Source organism: Taudactylus pleione, unplaced genomic scaffold (assembly GCF_031769625.1).
Source record: "Taudactylus pleione unplaced genomic scaffold, aTauple2 ptg000329l, whole genome shotgun sequence".
NCBI lineage: Eukaryota > Metazoa > Chordata > Amphibia > Anura > Myobatrachidae > Taudactylus > Taudactylus pleione.
The window spans coordinates 11,801,847-11,816,981 of record NW_028284730.1 but is presented as its reverse complement, the minus strand read 5'-3'; the positions used below and the strand labels follow the sequence as shown (position 1 = coordinate 11,816,981).

The following is a 15,135-nucleotide window of genomic DNA, read 5'->3' as shown; positions in this document are numbered from 1 at the left end:
CTGCAACTAGAATGAAGGTGTGACAACAAATTCTCTTATTTCAGAACTTTTCCCTGCACTTTATCTAATTTTGCCATTGGTGCATCTGCTGTGCGTTAGTCCCTTATGCATAAGGCAGTATGAGACTTCTAGGTATGCACGTGTCGCAGTGAGACGGGATGGTTGTGTTACCTCATCAGACAGGTGGTTACACCTCTGGATGAGCCGAGTCCGGAGCTGTGGGCTTCCGTCACTCTTCTTCTCTGGGCCTCTGTCCTCTCCCAGCAGGAAAGGGAGGAGCCGATGCAGCAGTTGGGTTGAGTGCAGGCGCTGGAGCAGTGCAGTGAGCAGAGCCGTGCTGCGCAGGATACTTAGCTCTGATCTGGAGAAGAGACCACACAGGGCTCAGTCTGTGCTGTCGAGCTGTATTGATAATTCCACAGAGGCCTCACTGATCTACAGCAGTCTCTGACCGCTCAACCCCAAAATTCCAGAACTGACTGCTCACAATAAAGACTTAACAACTGTATGTTCCCGCCACCTCCATAACCTTCCTTCCAGTCTCCGCATCCATGGACACTCACACCTCTAGCAGTTCATCTTGTAGAGTCCTCTGCAGGTAACCCTCCATAATGGAATTTGCTATTGACACAGCGACCGTCTATAACAGGAAGATGAGAGAGGGGTAGGTGGACATTGCAATCAGTAAGTACATGTTACAGCACCAGCAATGTATGCATGAGGGATGGAGTCGGGGGTCCACGGTACGACAGTCTCACCTCATGGGATGCCTGTAACAGGCAGTCACAGTACTCCACCCAGCAGAGGAACCTCCGCACAGCAGACACTTCAGGCTGCATGACATCTAATTCCTCACTGCTGACCTCCACCCTGCAGACCAAAGTGAAAGTCACACTTGGGACCAGTATAACAATGTCATTATCAAATAAAGAATTGTGGAGATGGGAATGCATTGATGGCCTGCTTTCCCCCCTGCTAAGAATAAGAACTAGTGTTCATTCTATCTCCCTGCACCTGTCACAACCCGTGCAGTACCTCTTTCCTGCCTGGGGTGTCGCTCTCTGCTCTGGTGCTTCTAGCACACTCTGGTCTGTATCACAGCAGTTTGAGGCATCAGCTGAGTGTGCTAGAAGCACCAGAGCAGAGAGCAGCACCCCAGTCAGGAAAGAGGAACTGCACTGGTTGTGACAGGTGCAGGGTGCTAGAATGAACACTAAAGGAACAATACAACAGTGACTGACCTCCAGTCGGTGCCTTCCTGGCCTGTGATATCGCATGGATGAGTGCTCAGGGGAATGTCACTGTGCAGCTCACACAGCCGTTCTGCCACTTGCTGGCTTAGGTCACTCTGCGCAATGAGACGCACTGCGGTCGCCTCCTGAGCAGTACGGAGAACCCCAAGGAGAGCCTCCCGGGCACGTACCGCCAGCCGGCCTTTCTGTGACTGAGAGCAGTATGACAGGTTACACAGTAATGTCCTCACTCTGTATCTCCCTAATGACTAACGGCATCTCTTATACTCCCACCTGCCCTCTACCTGTGCACACTCCTCTCTGTCTATTGCAGGTCTCAGCTTCCCTTTAATCTAACTGTAATTACACAATGTACCAGCTCCAGCTCAATAACCAGATGTCTATAATGCTACAATCTAACTTTGCTCTTAACAACAATTTTGGATACAAAAAAAACATTTTGCTGACATTACAAAAACAGGAAGATATAAGTGAAATCTATATTTCTGGCCAAGTATCAATAACACAAACGCTTCCTGAAGGCTCACAGGTAGGGCAGGCCTACATCTAATACGCCAGTGGTTACCAAACTGTGCGCCGTGGACACTCTGGGGTGCCTGGGGACACTTACAGGGGTGCCTCAGGATGGTGGTCCAGCACCAAATCAAATTATTTATGGTCAATGTAATGTAAATATGTGGATAAATAAGGGCGGCAACCCTGTCCACAACCACATAACTGACACTAGGGATGACAGGTAAGGACAATTTACTTCACTTTACTACACTTCTGAATTTCTCAATAACAAACTTTTGGCTTAGGGGTGCCATGAAACCAATGCTGATACTCTAGGGCGCCGTGGTTCAATAATGTTTGGGGACCACTGTAATACGCACTTATCAAGCTGTTTAAAACAATGATAAAACCTTTAGACGTAAATAGATTTGCACGCATGCTTTTATCTTTATAAGGCACCCTTTTTGTTTACCAGTCCGTCAATGACATTAAGTTTATCATCTTTTTACAAATGATAATCATAATAATACCTGAAGATTATTAGCAAAATGATTTAGATCATTAAAGTGGATAGACATTGCTCTTTATACCAAGCTGGCAGGAAATAAATGGGTCTGTGGAGCTTCACCGACCACTAAAGAATAATTAAGATCTGCTCCACTCCTTCCAATGCAATGCAGTTACTACTATGACTGCGTGGTCATTGGCCGACTGCACTAATTGTGGATCACTGGGACCCAGCCAATCAGCCTGAAGTATCAGGTCATCCTAGTCTTAACACAAGGCACTGCCCCCTGACTCAGATAGGACTGCCTCTCTGCTGGTCAGGGAGACAGTCAGCAGCTGTTTCGCTCTGTAAATCTGCCTCCTGAGCCTCAGAAACTGGCAGGGACACCCAGGAGGGGAAACCAGACAGCCGGACACTGGTGCAGAACATGATGGGGACATCTGACTGACAATTGTCCAATATCATCTCTGGCTATATAGTAAATATAGATGATATTAGATGATACTGGCAGTATGGTATATTTTCTTAGCCTGTTCTGATTAATAATTCAGTCCCATATGCCTCAAATCTAACTCTATTTACCTGACACAGGCATAGTCTCAATAAGGCTTTGAATAAGGTCTGTTTAAGTTTACGGTTGGAAGATTCTGCGGTTCTCTCGTCCTCAGCCTTTGCGCACAAAGCCTCCCTCACGTTCTCACTCTGTAACAAGAGCACAAAGTAGCGTACAGTCACTGAGCGGCTGCCACGTGCCCAGCCACGTGCCATGGGTTTACTTATTACTAAGCGATGTCGTGTATATCATTTGCAACAGGAATTACACACACACACACATATATATATATATATATATATATATATATATATATAAATATTTGAGGGACGGGACACAACTAAGGTAAACTGTCCAAACTCAATATATGGGTGAATTGTATATAGAGCAGATGGTTCTGTACCTCTAGAACATGGCAAAGAAGCGAGGAGTCCGTCTCCAGTTTACTGCAGATAGACGTTAGAAACTGCAATTCTTCCTTATTTGCGGTGACCCCAACAGTGTCCCCTCCCAGTGCGATCAGCTTCTGTGAACAGATCACCGTGAAATAATGGCGTGAGACCACAAGTATCTGTGTACATAAAACACTGCAGAAAGTGTTACATATAAAACCGCACAAGTGAGTAAATGTGCTCTCACTGCACTGTACTCATCCAAAACTGTACTTTATAGGAGAGAGTAAGGTAGGCGCTGGATCCTTGCACTATCCTTGTACTTCCAGCAATGTGTTTGAGGGCAACAGAATAAATCAGAGCAATCAGACAAGTATAGGAAAAGTGAAGTCTGGCAGGCTATATCATTGTGCTGTGAATTTGCCTGTATCAGTGTGTACCTATGCTATGTGTGGTCATGGAACCGAAATAAATGAATGATAATACTAATTATATTTACAATAGTTTTTTTGATGAGATAAAAGGGTAATGGATGCCATCTTAGAAGCACCTTTACAAAAGCTAGCAGAACTCCTGCAACATAATTATCATTATACATTCCAAAATAAAATACAAAAAAAGGGGTGAATACTCACTTGTACAGGTCGGTGAACATTGATATAGTGCAGCAGGGGGCGCTTCACCTTGGACAGGAGATGACTGTAGAATATGAGGACCTGTTGCCTCATCCCAGGGGGGTACTGTGATAGAGAGAGAGAGAGAGAGAGAGAGAGAGAGAGAGAGATTCAAAACCTTGAGCTATTTCTTAGGTGGCTCTTGTATATAATGTAAAATATATAAAATAATGTAAATAGTATCTGTATAAGCAACAGGCTCTGACGTCACTGCTTATAATTGCTGAGTTTGGGTGTTATCACATCAGTACTCCTTGTTGCCTAAAATTTACAGTTAGGGTGTGCAATGCCCGATACAGATCATGCAAATGTATTATGGGCAGCACGGATGGTGTAATGGTTAGCATTACTGCCTCACAGTACTGAGGTCTTGGGTTTGACTCCCACCGCAGTCCAAACTGTGTGCTTGCATGGGTTTCCTCCCACACTCCAAAAATATATTGGTAGGTTATTTGGCTCCCAACAAAAAAAATAACCCTTGTATGTACATATAGTAGGGAACATATATTGTAACTCAACAAGGGCAAGGACTGATGTGAGCGGATTATATTCTCTATAAAGCGCTGCAGAATATGTGTGCACTATATAATAACTGATAATAAATAATAATACATTTTCTATAACACTGTTGCTGGAAACTTACACTAAGGGGTTGATGCAGAGTTAAACGCAAGTCGGTCATAACTTCTCCAGCTTTGGTCGCACAGAACTAAATGCGGATATTCGCCATTATGCAGAACTCTGCACATCTTTGCAAGTGGTCCCCTTTTTTTTTTTACCTGTTCTCATCACCAGTGCGCACTTTCACCTGCCTTATCCTTGGGGCATAAGACAACCCTGCATAGCTCGCAGTTCATTCACTGAACATTGCATATGTGAAAAGGCCCCGTTGCAGCCCAGTTACGCTACGCCAATCACAAGTGAAGATGCGACTGAAATATGCAGCACTCTGCGACGGCCGTACTTGTATACGCTTGATACAGTGCAAAAACAGGCAGGATATGCTCCACAACTAGCCGAACGCACAACTTATGTTATTGATAAATATGATTATGCCATTAGGTGCTACTAAAACCATGATCTACAGTGAATACCTCCGCTTTAGCCAGGGTGCAGAGCGTTTCCAGTATCTTGTGCTGTAATAGGTACTCCATGCACGGTCCCGTGTTGTCAGCAGGTCCGCCATTATCTCCACCCCCCACGTCCGCTCTGGTCCCCAATTCCCTCTCCTCAAACACAAGGATGTCGAGTAGCTGACGCAACCGCCACGGGATTTCTGTGTTGCGTGCTTGGCAGGACTCATCTGTGGGGAAAGAGAGTCTGACATGTCCTGCAGAACCTCAGTGACCTAATTCAGGTTATGTGGGATAAAGTGTTGCTCTAGCAGTGCTTGCACTGACACATTTGTGCAGAGAGGCAAATAACAAGAGATATGGTAAGAACTTACCTTTGTTATCTCTGTTTCTACGAAGTCCATAGGGTCCACAGGGTTGACCTTGGGGTATAGGTTGGGAACCAAATCCGGGCACCACGCAGTTAAAGCTTTTAGCTCCCAGGATGCACTTGGGTCCACTCTCCCTATAATCCCGCCCCCCAGCCAGAGGCACCTCAGTTTGTAAGTAGCCAAAGGCCGGAGGAGGAGAGAAAAAGAGAGAAAACTGGAACACTCTAGAACCATACTCACAGAAAAGGAGACGGGAAACCGGTGACCAGTAACACAGCCCATATGAAGCCAGGTGCGTCAGGGCGGGCGCCCTGTGGACCCTATGGACTTCGTAGAAACAGAGATAACAAAGGTAAGTTCTTACCATATCTCTTGTTTTCTACTTCAGGGTCCATAGGGGGTCCACAGGGTTGACCTTGGCGATGTCCCAAAGCAGTTCAACCAAGGGTGGGGATGCTCCTGTGCTGAGAGGAGAATCCGTCGCCAAAAAGGAAGCATCCTGAGAGGCAAAGGAAACCAATGCCTAGAACCTTAAAAAAGGTATGGACAGAAGACCACGTGGACAACTAGTAAGGCAAAACAGCCAAGGCGCCACAACGAGCCGCCCACGAGGGTTACATGGCCCGAGAAAAAACAAGCCTCAACGACAGAAATGCCCACCCATGGGTAGGCCCCTGAGGAAGACATACGAGGCCATCCAGCCAACATTTCATTATAGGCCGGCCATCGTTTCCTGTGAAAACCAGAAACCGCAGACCACCAATAAGGAGTCCGATTACCATAAGGAACTTGAACGGATCACATAAAGCCAAAGAGGCCGGACCACAGTCAATGAGGCAACACCAGCCGAGAGGACTGGGGACTGAATGGCCGTACCATAAGTTCCAGAATAATATGGAACCTAAAAACCACTCTAAGAAGAAACACAGGGCGAGAGCAACTGACACCCTGACATGATGCCCTCCAGAAGAGGGAGCCACATGAGAACGCTCCCAATTCAGACACTCTCCTGGTTGATTTAAACACCCTGAGAGAGAGAGAGAGAGAGAGAGCTTAAACAATAGACCATGTAATGGCTATCACAACCAGCGGTTCCATTGACTGTCCCCGGAGGGAACAAAGAACCACTACTAACTCCCCAGGAGTCCCTAGGAAGGACAAGTGGAGGCATAATCCAGAAAACACTCCAAAGGATGAACTGGATACCAGAGCGGAGCAATTCCATATCTTAACCATACCGACAGTGTAGAGATCCGCACTGTCAGGAAGGCCAGGCCAAGGGAGAAACCTAAGCCAGCCGGAAGGAATGCCAGAATATCTGGAAATCCTGGACACCGGAGGATCGTATCGACAGGTACGATACCATAAGAATTATGTATGCCACAGTCCATGGCAGATCCCAGCAAAGTCTGGCCTATCTGCTCTAAACATCTCAATGAAGACAGAGCCAGGGAAGCCCTAGGTCCACAGTTGGGGCGCAGTCAAAGACAAACGATCCAGGTCCAGGGAAAAACAAGGACCCTGAGACAACAGGTCCAGATAGTGAAGCAGTAGGAACGGAGCATCGATGAGGAAACTCCGAAAATCTTAGTACCAGTGATGTCTGGGACGAACTGGAGCCCCCAGAAGGAAAGCCCCTCCGTCTCGAATTAAACTTCCGAAGACCTCGAGGAAGAAGGGAGACCGGAGAACACAGGTACACAAAGTGGAAGGACCACTTCACTGACAAAGAGTCACTGAAGGTAGCTTCAGTACTCCTAGAGCTGGACTGTAACACCGGTAATGTGTGATAGAGTCAGAAGGCCATGAGGATCAATCCCCTCAGGGAGGCCCCCTCTGCTCACCAGGAGTTGAAACTTCTCTTGGAGAAGAGACTAGTCCCCGGGATGCACGTCGTGACGGCTGAGGAAGCCCGCTTCCCAATGGAGAGCTCCGGAATAAACACTGCAGAGTTGGCCAGGAGAAGACCCTTGGACTATGTCAGAATGGATGACATTCCTGACACTGCCACCCATCTACCAGTGTTGCCTAGATGGAAGCCACTGTTGTGACACTGTCGGACTGAACCTATTCAGATTTACCGTGACATATGGGTTAGGCCAGAGTGAAGGTCCAAGACAGCCTAAAGTATCACCAAGTTAAGTGGCAGGGCAGAAGCGACAGACGTCCAACTGCCCCAAAACGAATGCGGACCAGACACTGTCTATAGCAAAGAACACCCTGGACGAGATGGCCATAGCCACCCGGACAGAGACCAACTCGCCTCCGGAGAAAGTATCATCATTTGAACAGCGATCCGATAGAAAAAACTCGATCCATCTGGAGGGGAGTCAATTATGGCAAGGCCTGGAATGGAACTGAGCATATTCCACCCTACCAAAAGGTAGACACTCTGGTAGACCGCGCATCACAAAGAGTAATGACATATGTCGACTGCGTACATATCCGCACACTCCAAGTTGAAGAGTGGAGATCTTGTCTTACGCCAGAAAAATTCTCAGATTCTGAGAATCCAGCAGTGCTCCCAGATGAAGAAAACCCTGTGAGGGATGCAGGGAGGACTTTTTCTCCGTTGACTAATTATCTGTGCCGAGAAGAAGCCACGGTTATCCTGACCTGGCGGCAAAGTACCTTGGTGATCCTGCTAAAAGCGGGAGACCGTCCAGAGAAAGGAGCATTCGGATACACTGAACAGGTGAACTGTCAGAAAATCCATAAGGCTGGTAAACCCCGGTGGAGTTGAGGACAGTCCCAAAAGGCAGAGCCCGAAACTCACAAGTGTTGCTGTGGCACAGCAAACCTGAACCCATGCTGATGAGAGGGCTCTGTATGTACCCGTAGGTACGTATCCTGAATACTTAGATATACCATAAAATCCCCAGGTTCCAAACATCGGATGATGGAGCATGGACGATTCCACCTGAGTCCAGGCACCGTTGGATTCTGATTCAGGGATTTGAGACAGAGTATAGGCAAATGAGGACCAGTCGGTCACTGCCCCAGAAAGAAAGTAGAACAACCAGTCCCTCACTGAGATAGTGAGGTTGGTCGAAATAGCTCTGCTTACCACAAAGACTGTATAGCTTTCTGGGATTGTAAGGCCCTGATCGGGTCTGAAGAAGGGCCCGTCTAACAATGCCTGTGAGGAGGCCGCCTGAGCAAAGAGAGGCCGTTGAGAATCAGTACCTCACTCTGGAATTCCCCAGATGTAGACCTGTCCCGTCAAGCTGAAGGTATATCCTCAGGTGTAGAAACAGGGTCGTCCGGAAGTCCAGGACTGCTCGGTACTGGATATGGTGGCCCCCATGGAGGCCGACAGCCTAGGAAAAAACAGGCCTTTAGGCTGACCCTGAGGACAAAAAGACTTAACAGAGTTAGTCCGAATGTAGTGGGAGTAGCTAAAGACGGTATCTCCCCATTAGTGATACTGCCAATGATGCAACGATCTTGTCAAAGGTCAGGACCAAACAAGATCTTCCCCATGGAAGGAGGCTGCACCTCTGCTTTCCCATAACGCAGCCATAGGGTATTGCGGCGGATACAGTTGCCGCCGAAACCCTGAAAGTTAGAAGACCGGCATCCAATGTAGGTAATCACACATACGACCACTGCATATTTTATGTGAGCGGCAAAAGATATTTGAACCCCAGACGTGTTGGAGGGGAAAAACGTCACAAAAGCATCACCATGCGATGGCCATGGTAGGACGGGCAACAGGCCCTGAAAACGAGTACATTGATTTCAGGCAAAGTTACCACCTACGGATCCGTAAAATCCGTCCAGGCCGGGATGGGAGGCGTATTAATGCCTGTAACCCGACGATTAACATACAAATCCATCCCAGAAGGGGATTTCCATTACTTGTGAGGACCCTCAGGGAATGGGAAACAGGAGGCCTTTGTGACTCCTCGTATCTGGTGACAGCCAGCCTCCCGCTATGAGATCCACCCGCTGGGCAGAAAACGGGAGATGTATGATACAGGTGCAGGATCGACATTCTCCATATCCAGAATGAACCTGGCTACCAGCCCCAAAGCAAGGATAATAATACTTGAAATCGGCTCCCCCCATGTGAGAGGGAAAGAGCCAAATACACCATCCAGTTCACAGCAGAGCCACTGGGAAGTAACCACAGGGCGTATATCACGCCAATTAGTATTTCGTATAAAACGACATCCACCAGGGTGGCCGTTGTGGTAATCCCTGCAAGGGGAATGACAGACCGATGTGGTATCGGAGGTAATTCATGTACTGTGAAAAACCCTGGCGGGGAGCGATAGTCTGTTGCACAGGGGTAAATTGCAAGAAATTGCGAGATACCCCGAGTTCAAAAGTGCAGTATGGTGAAGTAACTCCAAGCGAGTGACGACAATGGGGCCCGCCCGGCGATCCTCAAAGGAGAGGATCCTGAGAAATAAACCACCCTTTAAGGGGGTCGTGCAAGGGGCCCGGCACCAGATGGTGCCGCATACATAAACCTTTCTGAGTTAAAATCCTCCGCACTACTACCTGCAGGCTATGACTTGCAGGATAGCAATAATGGGTGCAGTATCGTGTGCAATCTCCTGGTCAGATATATCTGACTATCTTGACAGAAATATTAAGCAGTGCCATACCGGTCCTGACTGACGCTAAGATTAGCTGCAGGGACCCATTATCAGCGTATGCAACTCACAGTTCCATCTAAAATATAGCAACGTGCAGCACGCAACAGTATGTGACAAACCTCAAAGATATTAACAAGTATATATATGTGAGGTCTCAGAACCACCCCAGGTACACCTGTATTAGGGCAGATAAAGAAAAGGGATAGATATACACTGACAGGTGAGAGAAAAAGCAGACAGTCAGCACTAGCATAAGTCACATACAATGCAGAAAAATATATATACATACATTTGCATGACATATAATATGCTGCACAATGTCGCTACATTCAACTGCCCAGATTCAGTGTCTGGGAAGGCTATAGCGCTGTGTACACTCACCCAAAATGGCCAGGTACGCAGGGGGACTGGGCTCACTGACATCCTAGGAGTTCTGCAGCACCACAGAGAGAAAATGGCCACTGGAGACCTCAGAAGAAGCGTGGCCCTCGGAGGAAGCAGCTCAGCGACGCCAGACTGTAGTATTGAAAGGCGCGCTGAGCTGAGGGGAAGAGCCGCTAGACAGGGAAGGCTTCCTCCCCTGGCTAGCAATTAACCCCCCGGGATGCCGGCTCCCGCTGCCGCTATAATCCCTGGTGGGCTGTGGACACGCGGGGTATGCCTCCATGGAGGGGGAGCCCGCCGCCACCGCTAGCGCCTCCCCAGAGACCGGAGGCATAAGGCTGCATGTACACGCGGGTCACCGCAAGCGGTGACCACGCGACTTACCTGTCCCCGTCGATCCGGCAGCAGTCCAGGGATTCCTCCAGAGCCCGGCTAGTACAGACTCTGGGGTCCCGCTGCGATCCCCAGATCTGTACTGGCGTCGCAGCGCCGGCGGGGTGTAGGAGCGGCAGCTTAGACAGTTGGACATTGGACAGTCTGATGCTGCCATTGGACAGTCTGATGCTGACAGTTGGACATTGGACAGTCTGATGCTGCCGCTCTGAAGAGTAGTAAAAAATAATAAAATAAAACCTCTTTTAAAATAAATTTTAAGCTTAGGGGCTGCTAAGCAGCCCCCCTGCAGTAACGGTGACTCGACTCCGGCCGGGCACCAACTTAAACTGAGGTGCCTCTGGCTGGGAGGCGGGGTTATAGGGAGAGTGGACCCAAGTGCATCCTGGGAGCTAAAAGCTTTAACTGCGTGGTGCCCGGATTTGGTTCCCAACCTATACCCCAAGGTCAACCCTGTGGACCCCCTATGGACCCTGAAGTAGAAATAATCTTACCAGTGCAAGCGATGTTCCCGGGCAGCAATGCAGGAGCATGCTGTAATAACACTGCTCGTGGTTGTAAGCGGCCTGTATTACTTGTAAATAGAAGAGCAATGTCTATAAAAGAGCTACAAGGCTTACAAGCTATACATAGAGCTATAATGATATGTAGTAAAATATAAAAAATAAAGTTAACAACCATTAGGATTTAAACCTCGACCTTTGAATGATTTACAAGGGCCACATGGCAAAATATTTATGTTTAAGTATTACGGGAGATACATAAATGTGTTAAAGATGTATATAAGTAATATCAGCCTAAATGGAAACAATAGATCTTTAAAGCACAAGTGTTGTAACACAATAAAGAATGGACTATAACAAACAGTGGACTATAAGAAGCAATCAGTTTTCTGCAACACATATGCTCCTTGCAAGTCGTTCCCTATTCCGAGCTCCATTAGCGTTCCCTCCTGCATTATTAAACGTAAGGGCTCATTCACACCTATCCATTATTTTGTGCTTTTCCAACTTTAGCCAATGCATGAAAAGCACAAAAAATAGGTGAAATAAAAGGACAGTCCCACTATTATGTTGTCAAATTTTTAACAGCGGATTTAACATTTTAGAATGTGGCACAACCTACTTCTCGTGCGTTAGTGCATGCTACCAGTGCAATAGATTCTACTGGTAACAGTGCAAAGCATGGAAATAAAATGGCAATAGCGTTTCAAATGCATCACTAAAAGACGTCTAAGACGCATGTTAGTGTGCGAGCGTTTCTACTGAATTTCCCAGCGTACTTGTGTAAATATGATCAGAAAAGCATTGCAGATAATACTGCTATGGGAACTACTGTATATATATTGGAGGATGGGGAGGACAATTTGCATTGTACTCATGTTCCTGTTATGTTCATTTACAGATACCGCTGCATATTGTTTTGTTGCTATATAAATAAGGAGTGGAAAGTTGTCAGGCCACATAGCAGCATGCGGGGGTTACTTACCGGTGGTCTCTAAGTAGTATTGGGTCACACCTCTCCAGTGCTGTACAAATGAGTGCAGCAGGTCCTGAGCCGGTTCCCGCTTGGGTAAACACAGAAATGAAGTGTCAGGGAGTACTTTATGCCACATGTCTGCACACAAACACCTGTCACTTTTACATGATAAGTATAACGGACCTGACTGAGTCAGATGCTGGTTCACAAGTGGATGCATCTCATTTTCCCCAGACTGCACATGCACTGAAAACAGCAAACGTGGTTTGCGCATATGTGGAACAAAGCGTTCGCAGTGGCAAAGAGCTCTGTACGTGGCGCATCTCGAATATACAGAGTCATCCATTCAATGGGTGGTTCTGGGTGGCAGAACAGATGTATCTCGTGGAGTGAGGTGAACGTGAAGCCCCACTTCCGTGCTCGTTTGAGGCGTGAGAATGGACATGGGACATCTGTTTCAGAATGATCTTTACACACAACATGGGGTAGTGCGAGTGCTGGTATTAATGATGAAGACTGGGGCTGCAGACGAGAAAACAGCCCCATTTATGCAACATCGATGCAAACGCATGAAGTCGGGGGGAACCTCGTATATGTGTTCGACTCAGGCTTAATGTATTTATTGCCAAAGTACTATGAAACCAACAAGAACACACCTTTACCATTAACTACCTGCAGCCAGGTTACTGCAATTAAAAATAAAATATATGAATATGGTAGCTGAACGCTATCACATGGGTGGAATGGATTATTTTAGTAACTTTGTGGTGTGTTTTTTTTTTAAGTAACATGGTTGGGCCACAACAAAATCTAATGTTTACTGTATATTTGTTTTATTTTATGGTAGACCATAATGTGACAGTCCTGCTGGGCAAATACTAAAGGGCGTAAGGACCAAAGTAAATGCCACAAAGGCAGGATTATGTTCTGCGCTGTTCGGTGCGCTCACCTCACACCTCATATTATTAATTATATATTAATGGATCACTGGGGAACAGCAATGCAGCACATATAATACATGTATTAGCTGCATATATACATTTATCTCCCATGTGACCTGGGTCACTCTCTGGACAGGACACCAGCCCCTCGGTGACGTCATGCATGTCAGCTCGGGCTGATGTCATACACAGAGGGGAATGAAGGCGGAACAGGAAGAGACCTCATTGCATGACAGTACGGGGGTGACGACATGCATGACAGCACAGGTGCAGTGGCGCAGTACACACCAGGGGGCTATAGACATATAATAACCATGTGTGATTAGGAGCAGGGACACTGGCAGGGATAATGTATGTGTACTTATAGGAGTTAGGTGACCGCTCCCCGGGCCCCCCGGCCGGCACACTCACCGACTCCACGGCCTGCTGCAGGAAAGCTCCCAGGCGGTTCCACATGGTCTCAGCACCTGGGCCTGACCGCAGCTAGGCCTCAGTGACACCGGGGACTCATAGTTTTATTTCTCTCGGCCAGGCCTGGTCCGATCACCGCTGTTTCCTGGATGATCACCCGTCCCGCCCTCTGCTGCTCCGCCCCTGGCCCGTGGCTGACCCGCCCGGCTGCCATAGCGCCCTGGGACTCCGGGGAAGATACTTTCATTGCCGAAAATGACTGAGTACATCTCCCCACAGAGGAGTTTTACATATATCATTATATATATTAAAATTTGACACACACAAAAAGTAGTAAGGTCTGGCCCCAAATCCAGCTGGAAGTTAATATAAAAACTTGTTTTGTTTTGTGTTTCTGTCCATTAATCCCCAATAAAGACTAAAATTGCCCCCCCCCCCCCAAAAAAAAGATATTACCTCCTATTACATTAAGAACAAAAACACCTAACAGATATGTCTGCAGATGATGGTTGTTCATACACACTGAACAACCATTATTTGTCTTCTGGCCGGGGATGTGTTGCGCCCCCCTCCCCGCAGACTCCGCTGCAAGTGTATGGGCAGTTGGCTTGTACACAGACATATCGCTGGTACACACTGGCCGACACACACAAGATATATTGTCCAACCAATTTATCAGCCAATGTATCTGCCAGTGTGTACCCAGCATTAAGATGAATGGCAGCCGTTGAAGCCTACAGACAGCAATTCTGAGAACAGTGCTTCCTGGTATAACGGGCAATGGAGATGGTTCATCCATGGATTTAAAGTGAACAAAAAGACCTCCAATCCTGATCTACACCTTATGGGAAGTTTTCAGATGTTGGACGAAGTTACCTGATTCCCCATTCACACTAACATTCCACCGACAGATCTAGATGCTTGGTCATATCACCAATCGTACGGATATTTCAGAGTTTGGCATCCATGCCTATCTGGTTGCCAAATGATTAGGTCAAAGGCCCAGATTGGATAGTATGTGGACGACCAGCTTTACTCTCAAGAAAGGAGAGAGTGGAGCAGTGATTCCCAAACTTCAGACTCTGCACCACTCTACAATCATTCAAACAAGCTCTTAAGACCCACTACTTCATTAAAGCCTTCCAGCTCTCATCCTAACTTGCTGCTACACCTTCCTTCCTCCCCGCCTAGCCCATCTGTGTAACTCCTGTTTGTCTACCCCTCCCTTTTAGAATGTAAGCTCTTTCGAGCAGGGCCCTCTACCCTCTTGTGCTTCTCCCTACTGTATTTTCATTTATCTCTTACTCCCCACTAGGGCAACTAACACTTGGCTGCTTATGTGGGTGTAAAGGTCGCTAATTTATAGCTATGTTTATTATCCATGTCCGTGTCCTGCATTGTATTGTATTGTATTGTAAGTCGCTAGTTACTTATTTGTTTATGTACTTTGTAAGGCGCTGCAGAACACTTGTGGCACCATATAAATAAATGATAATAATAACAACATCATAAACAAAGCCACTAATACTATAAAAAAAGAAGTAAAAAGATAAATACTACACTTGCAGATGTTAATACAACACTGTCCGGTGAGGATCCAT

The 15,135-nt window shown here is 47.0% G+C and overlaps 1 protein-coding gene across 2 annotated transcripts in view; it reads right to left on the bottom strand.

The window, feature by feature from the left end:
- FHIP2B (FHF complex subunit HOOK interacting protein 2B) overlaps positions 1-14,681 on the bottom strand; it is a 31,855-nt gene extending 17,174 nt beyond the window's left edge. The window contains exons 1-10 of one of the 2 annotated variants that reach the window (XM_088443257.1): positions 14,411-14,681; positions 12,192-12,270; positions 4,970-5,178; positions 3,837-3,941; positions 3,213-3,335; positions 2,839-2,958; positions 1,242-1,444; positions 759-870; positions 564-640; positions 172-361 (exon numbers count right to left, since the gene is read on the bottom strand). In XM_088443257.1, coding sequence (XP_088299383.1) covers positions 172-361; positions 564-640; positions 759-870; positions 1,242-1,444; positions 2,839-2,958; positions 3,213-3,335; positions 3,837-3,941; positions 4,970-5,178; positions 12,192-12,270; positions 14,411-14,422 — 1,230 coding nt within the window. In that variant the 5' untranslated portion in view covers positions 14,423-14,681. Of the gene's footprint in view, positions 1-171; positions 362-563; positions 641-758; positions 871-1,241; positions 1,445-2,838; positions 2,959-3,212; positions 3,336-3,836; positions 3,942-4,969; positions 5,179-12,191; positions 12,271-13,534; positions 13,798-14,410 lie in introns of those variants that run through there. The other variant, XM_088443256.1, reaches the window with a different exon arrangement.
- Between the last annotated feature and the right edge of the window lie 454 nt (positions 14,682-15,135).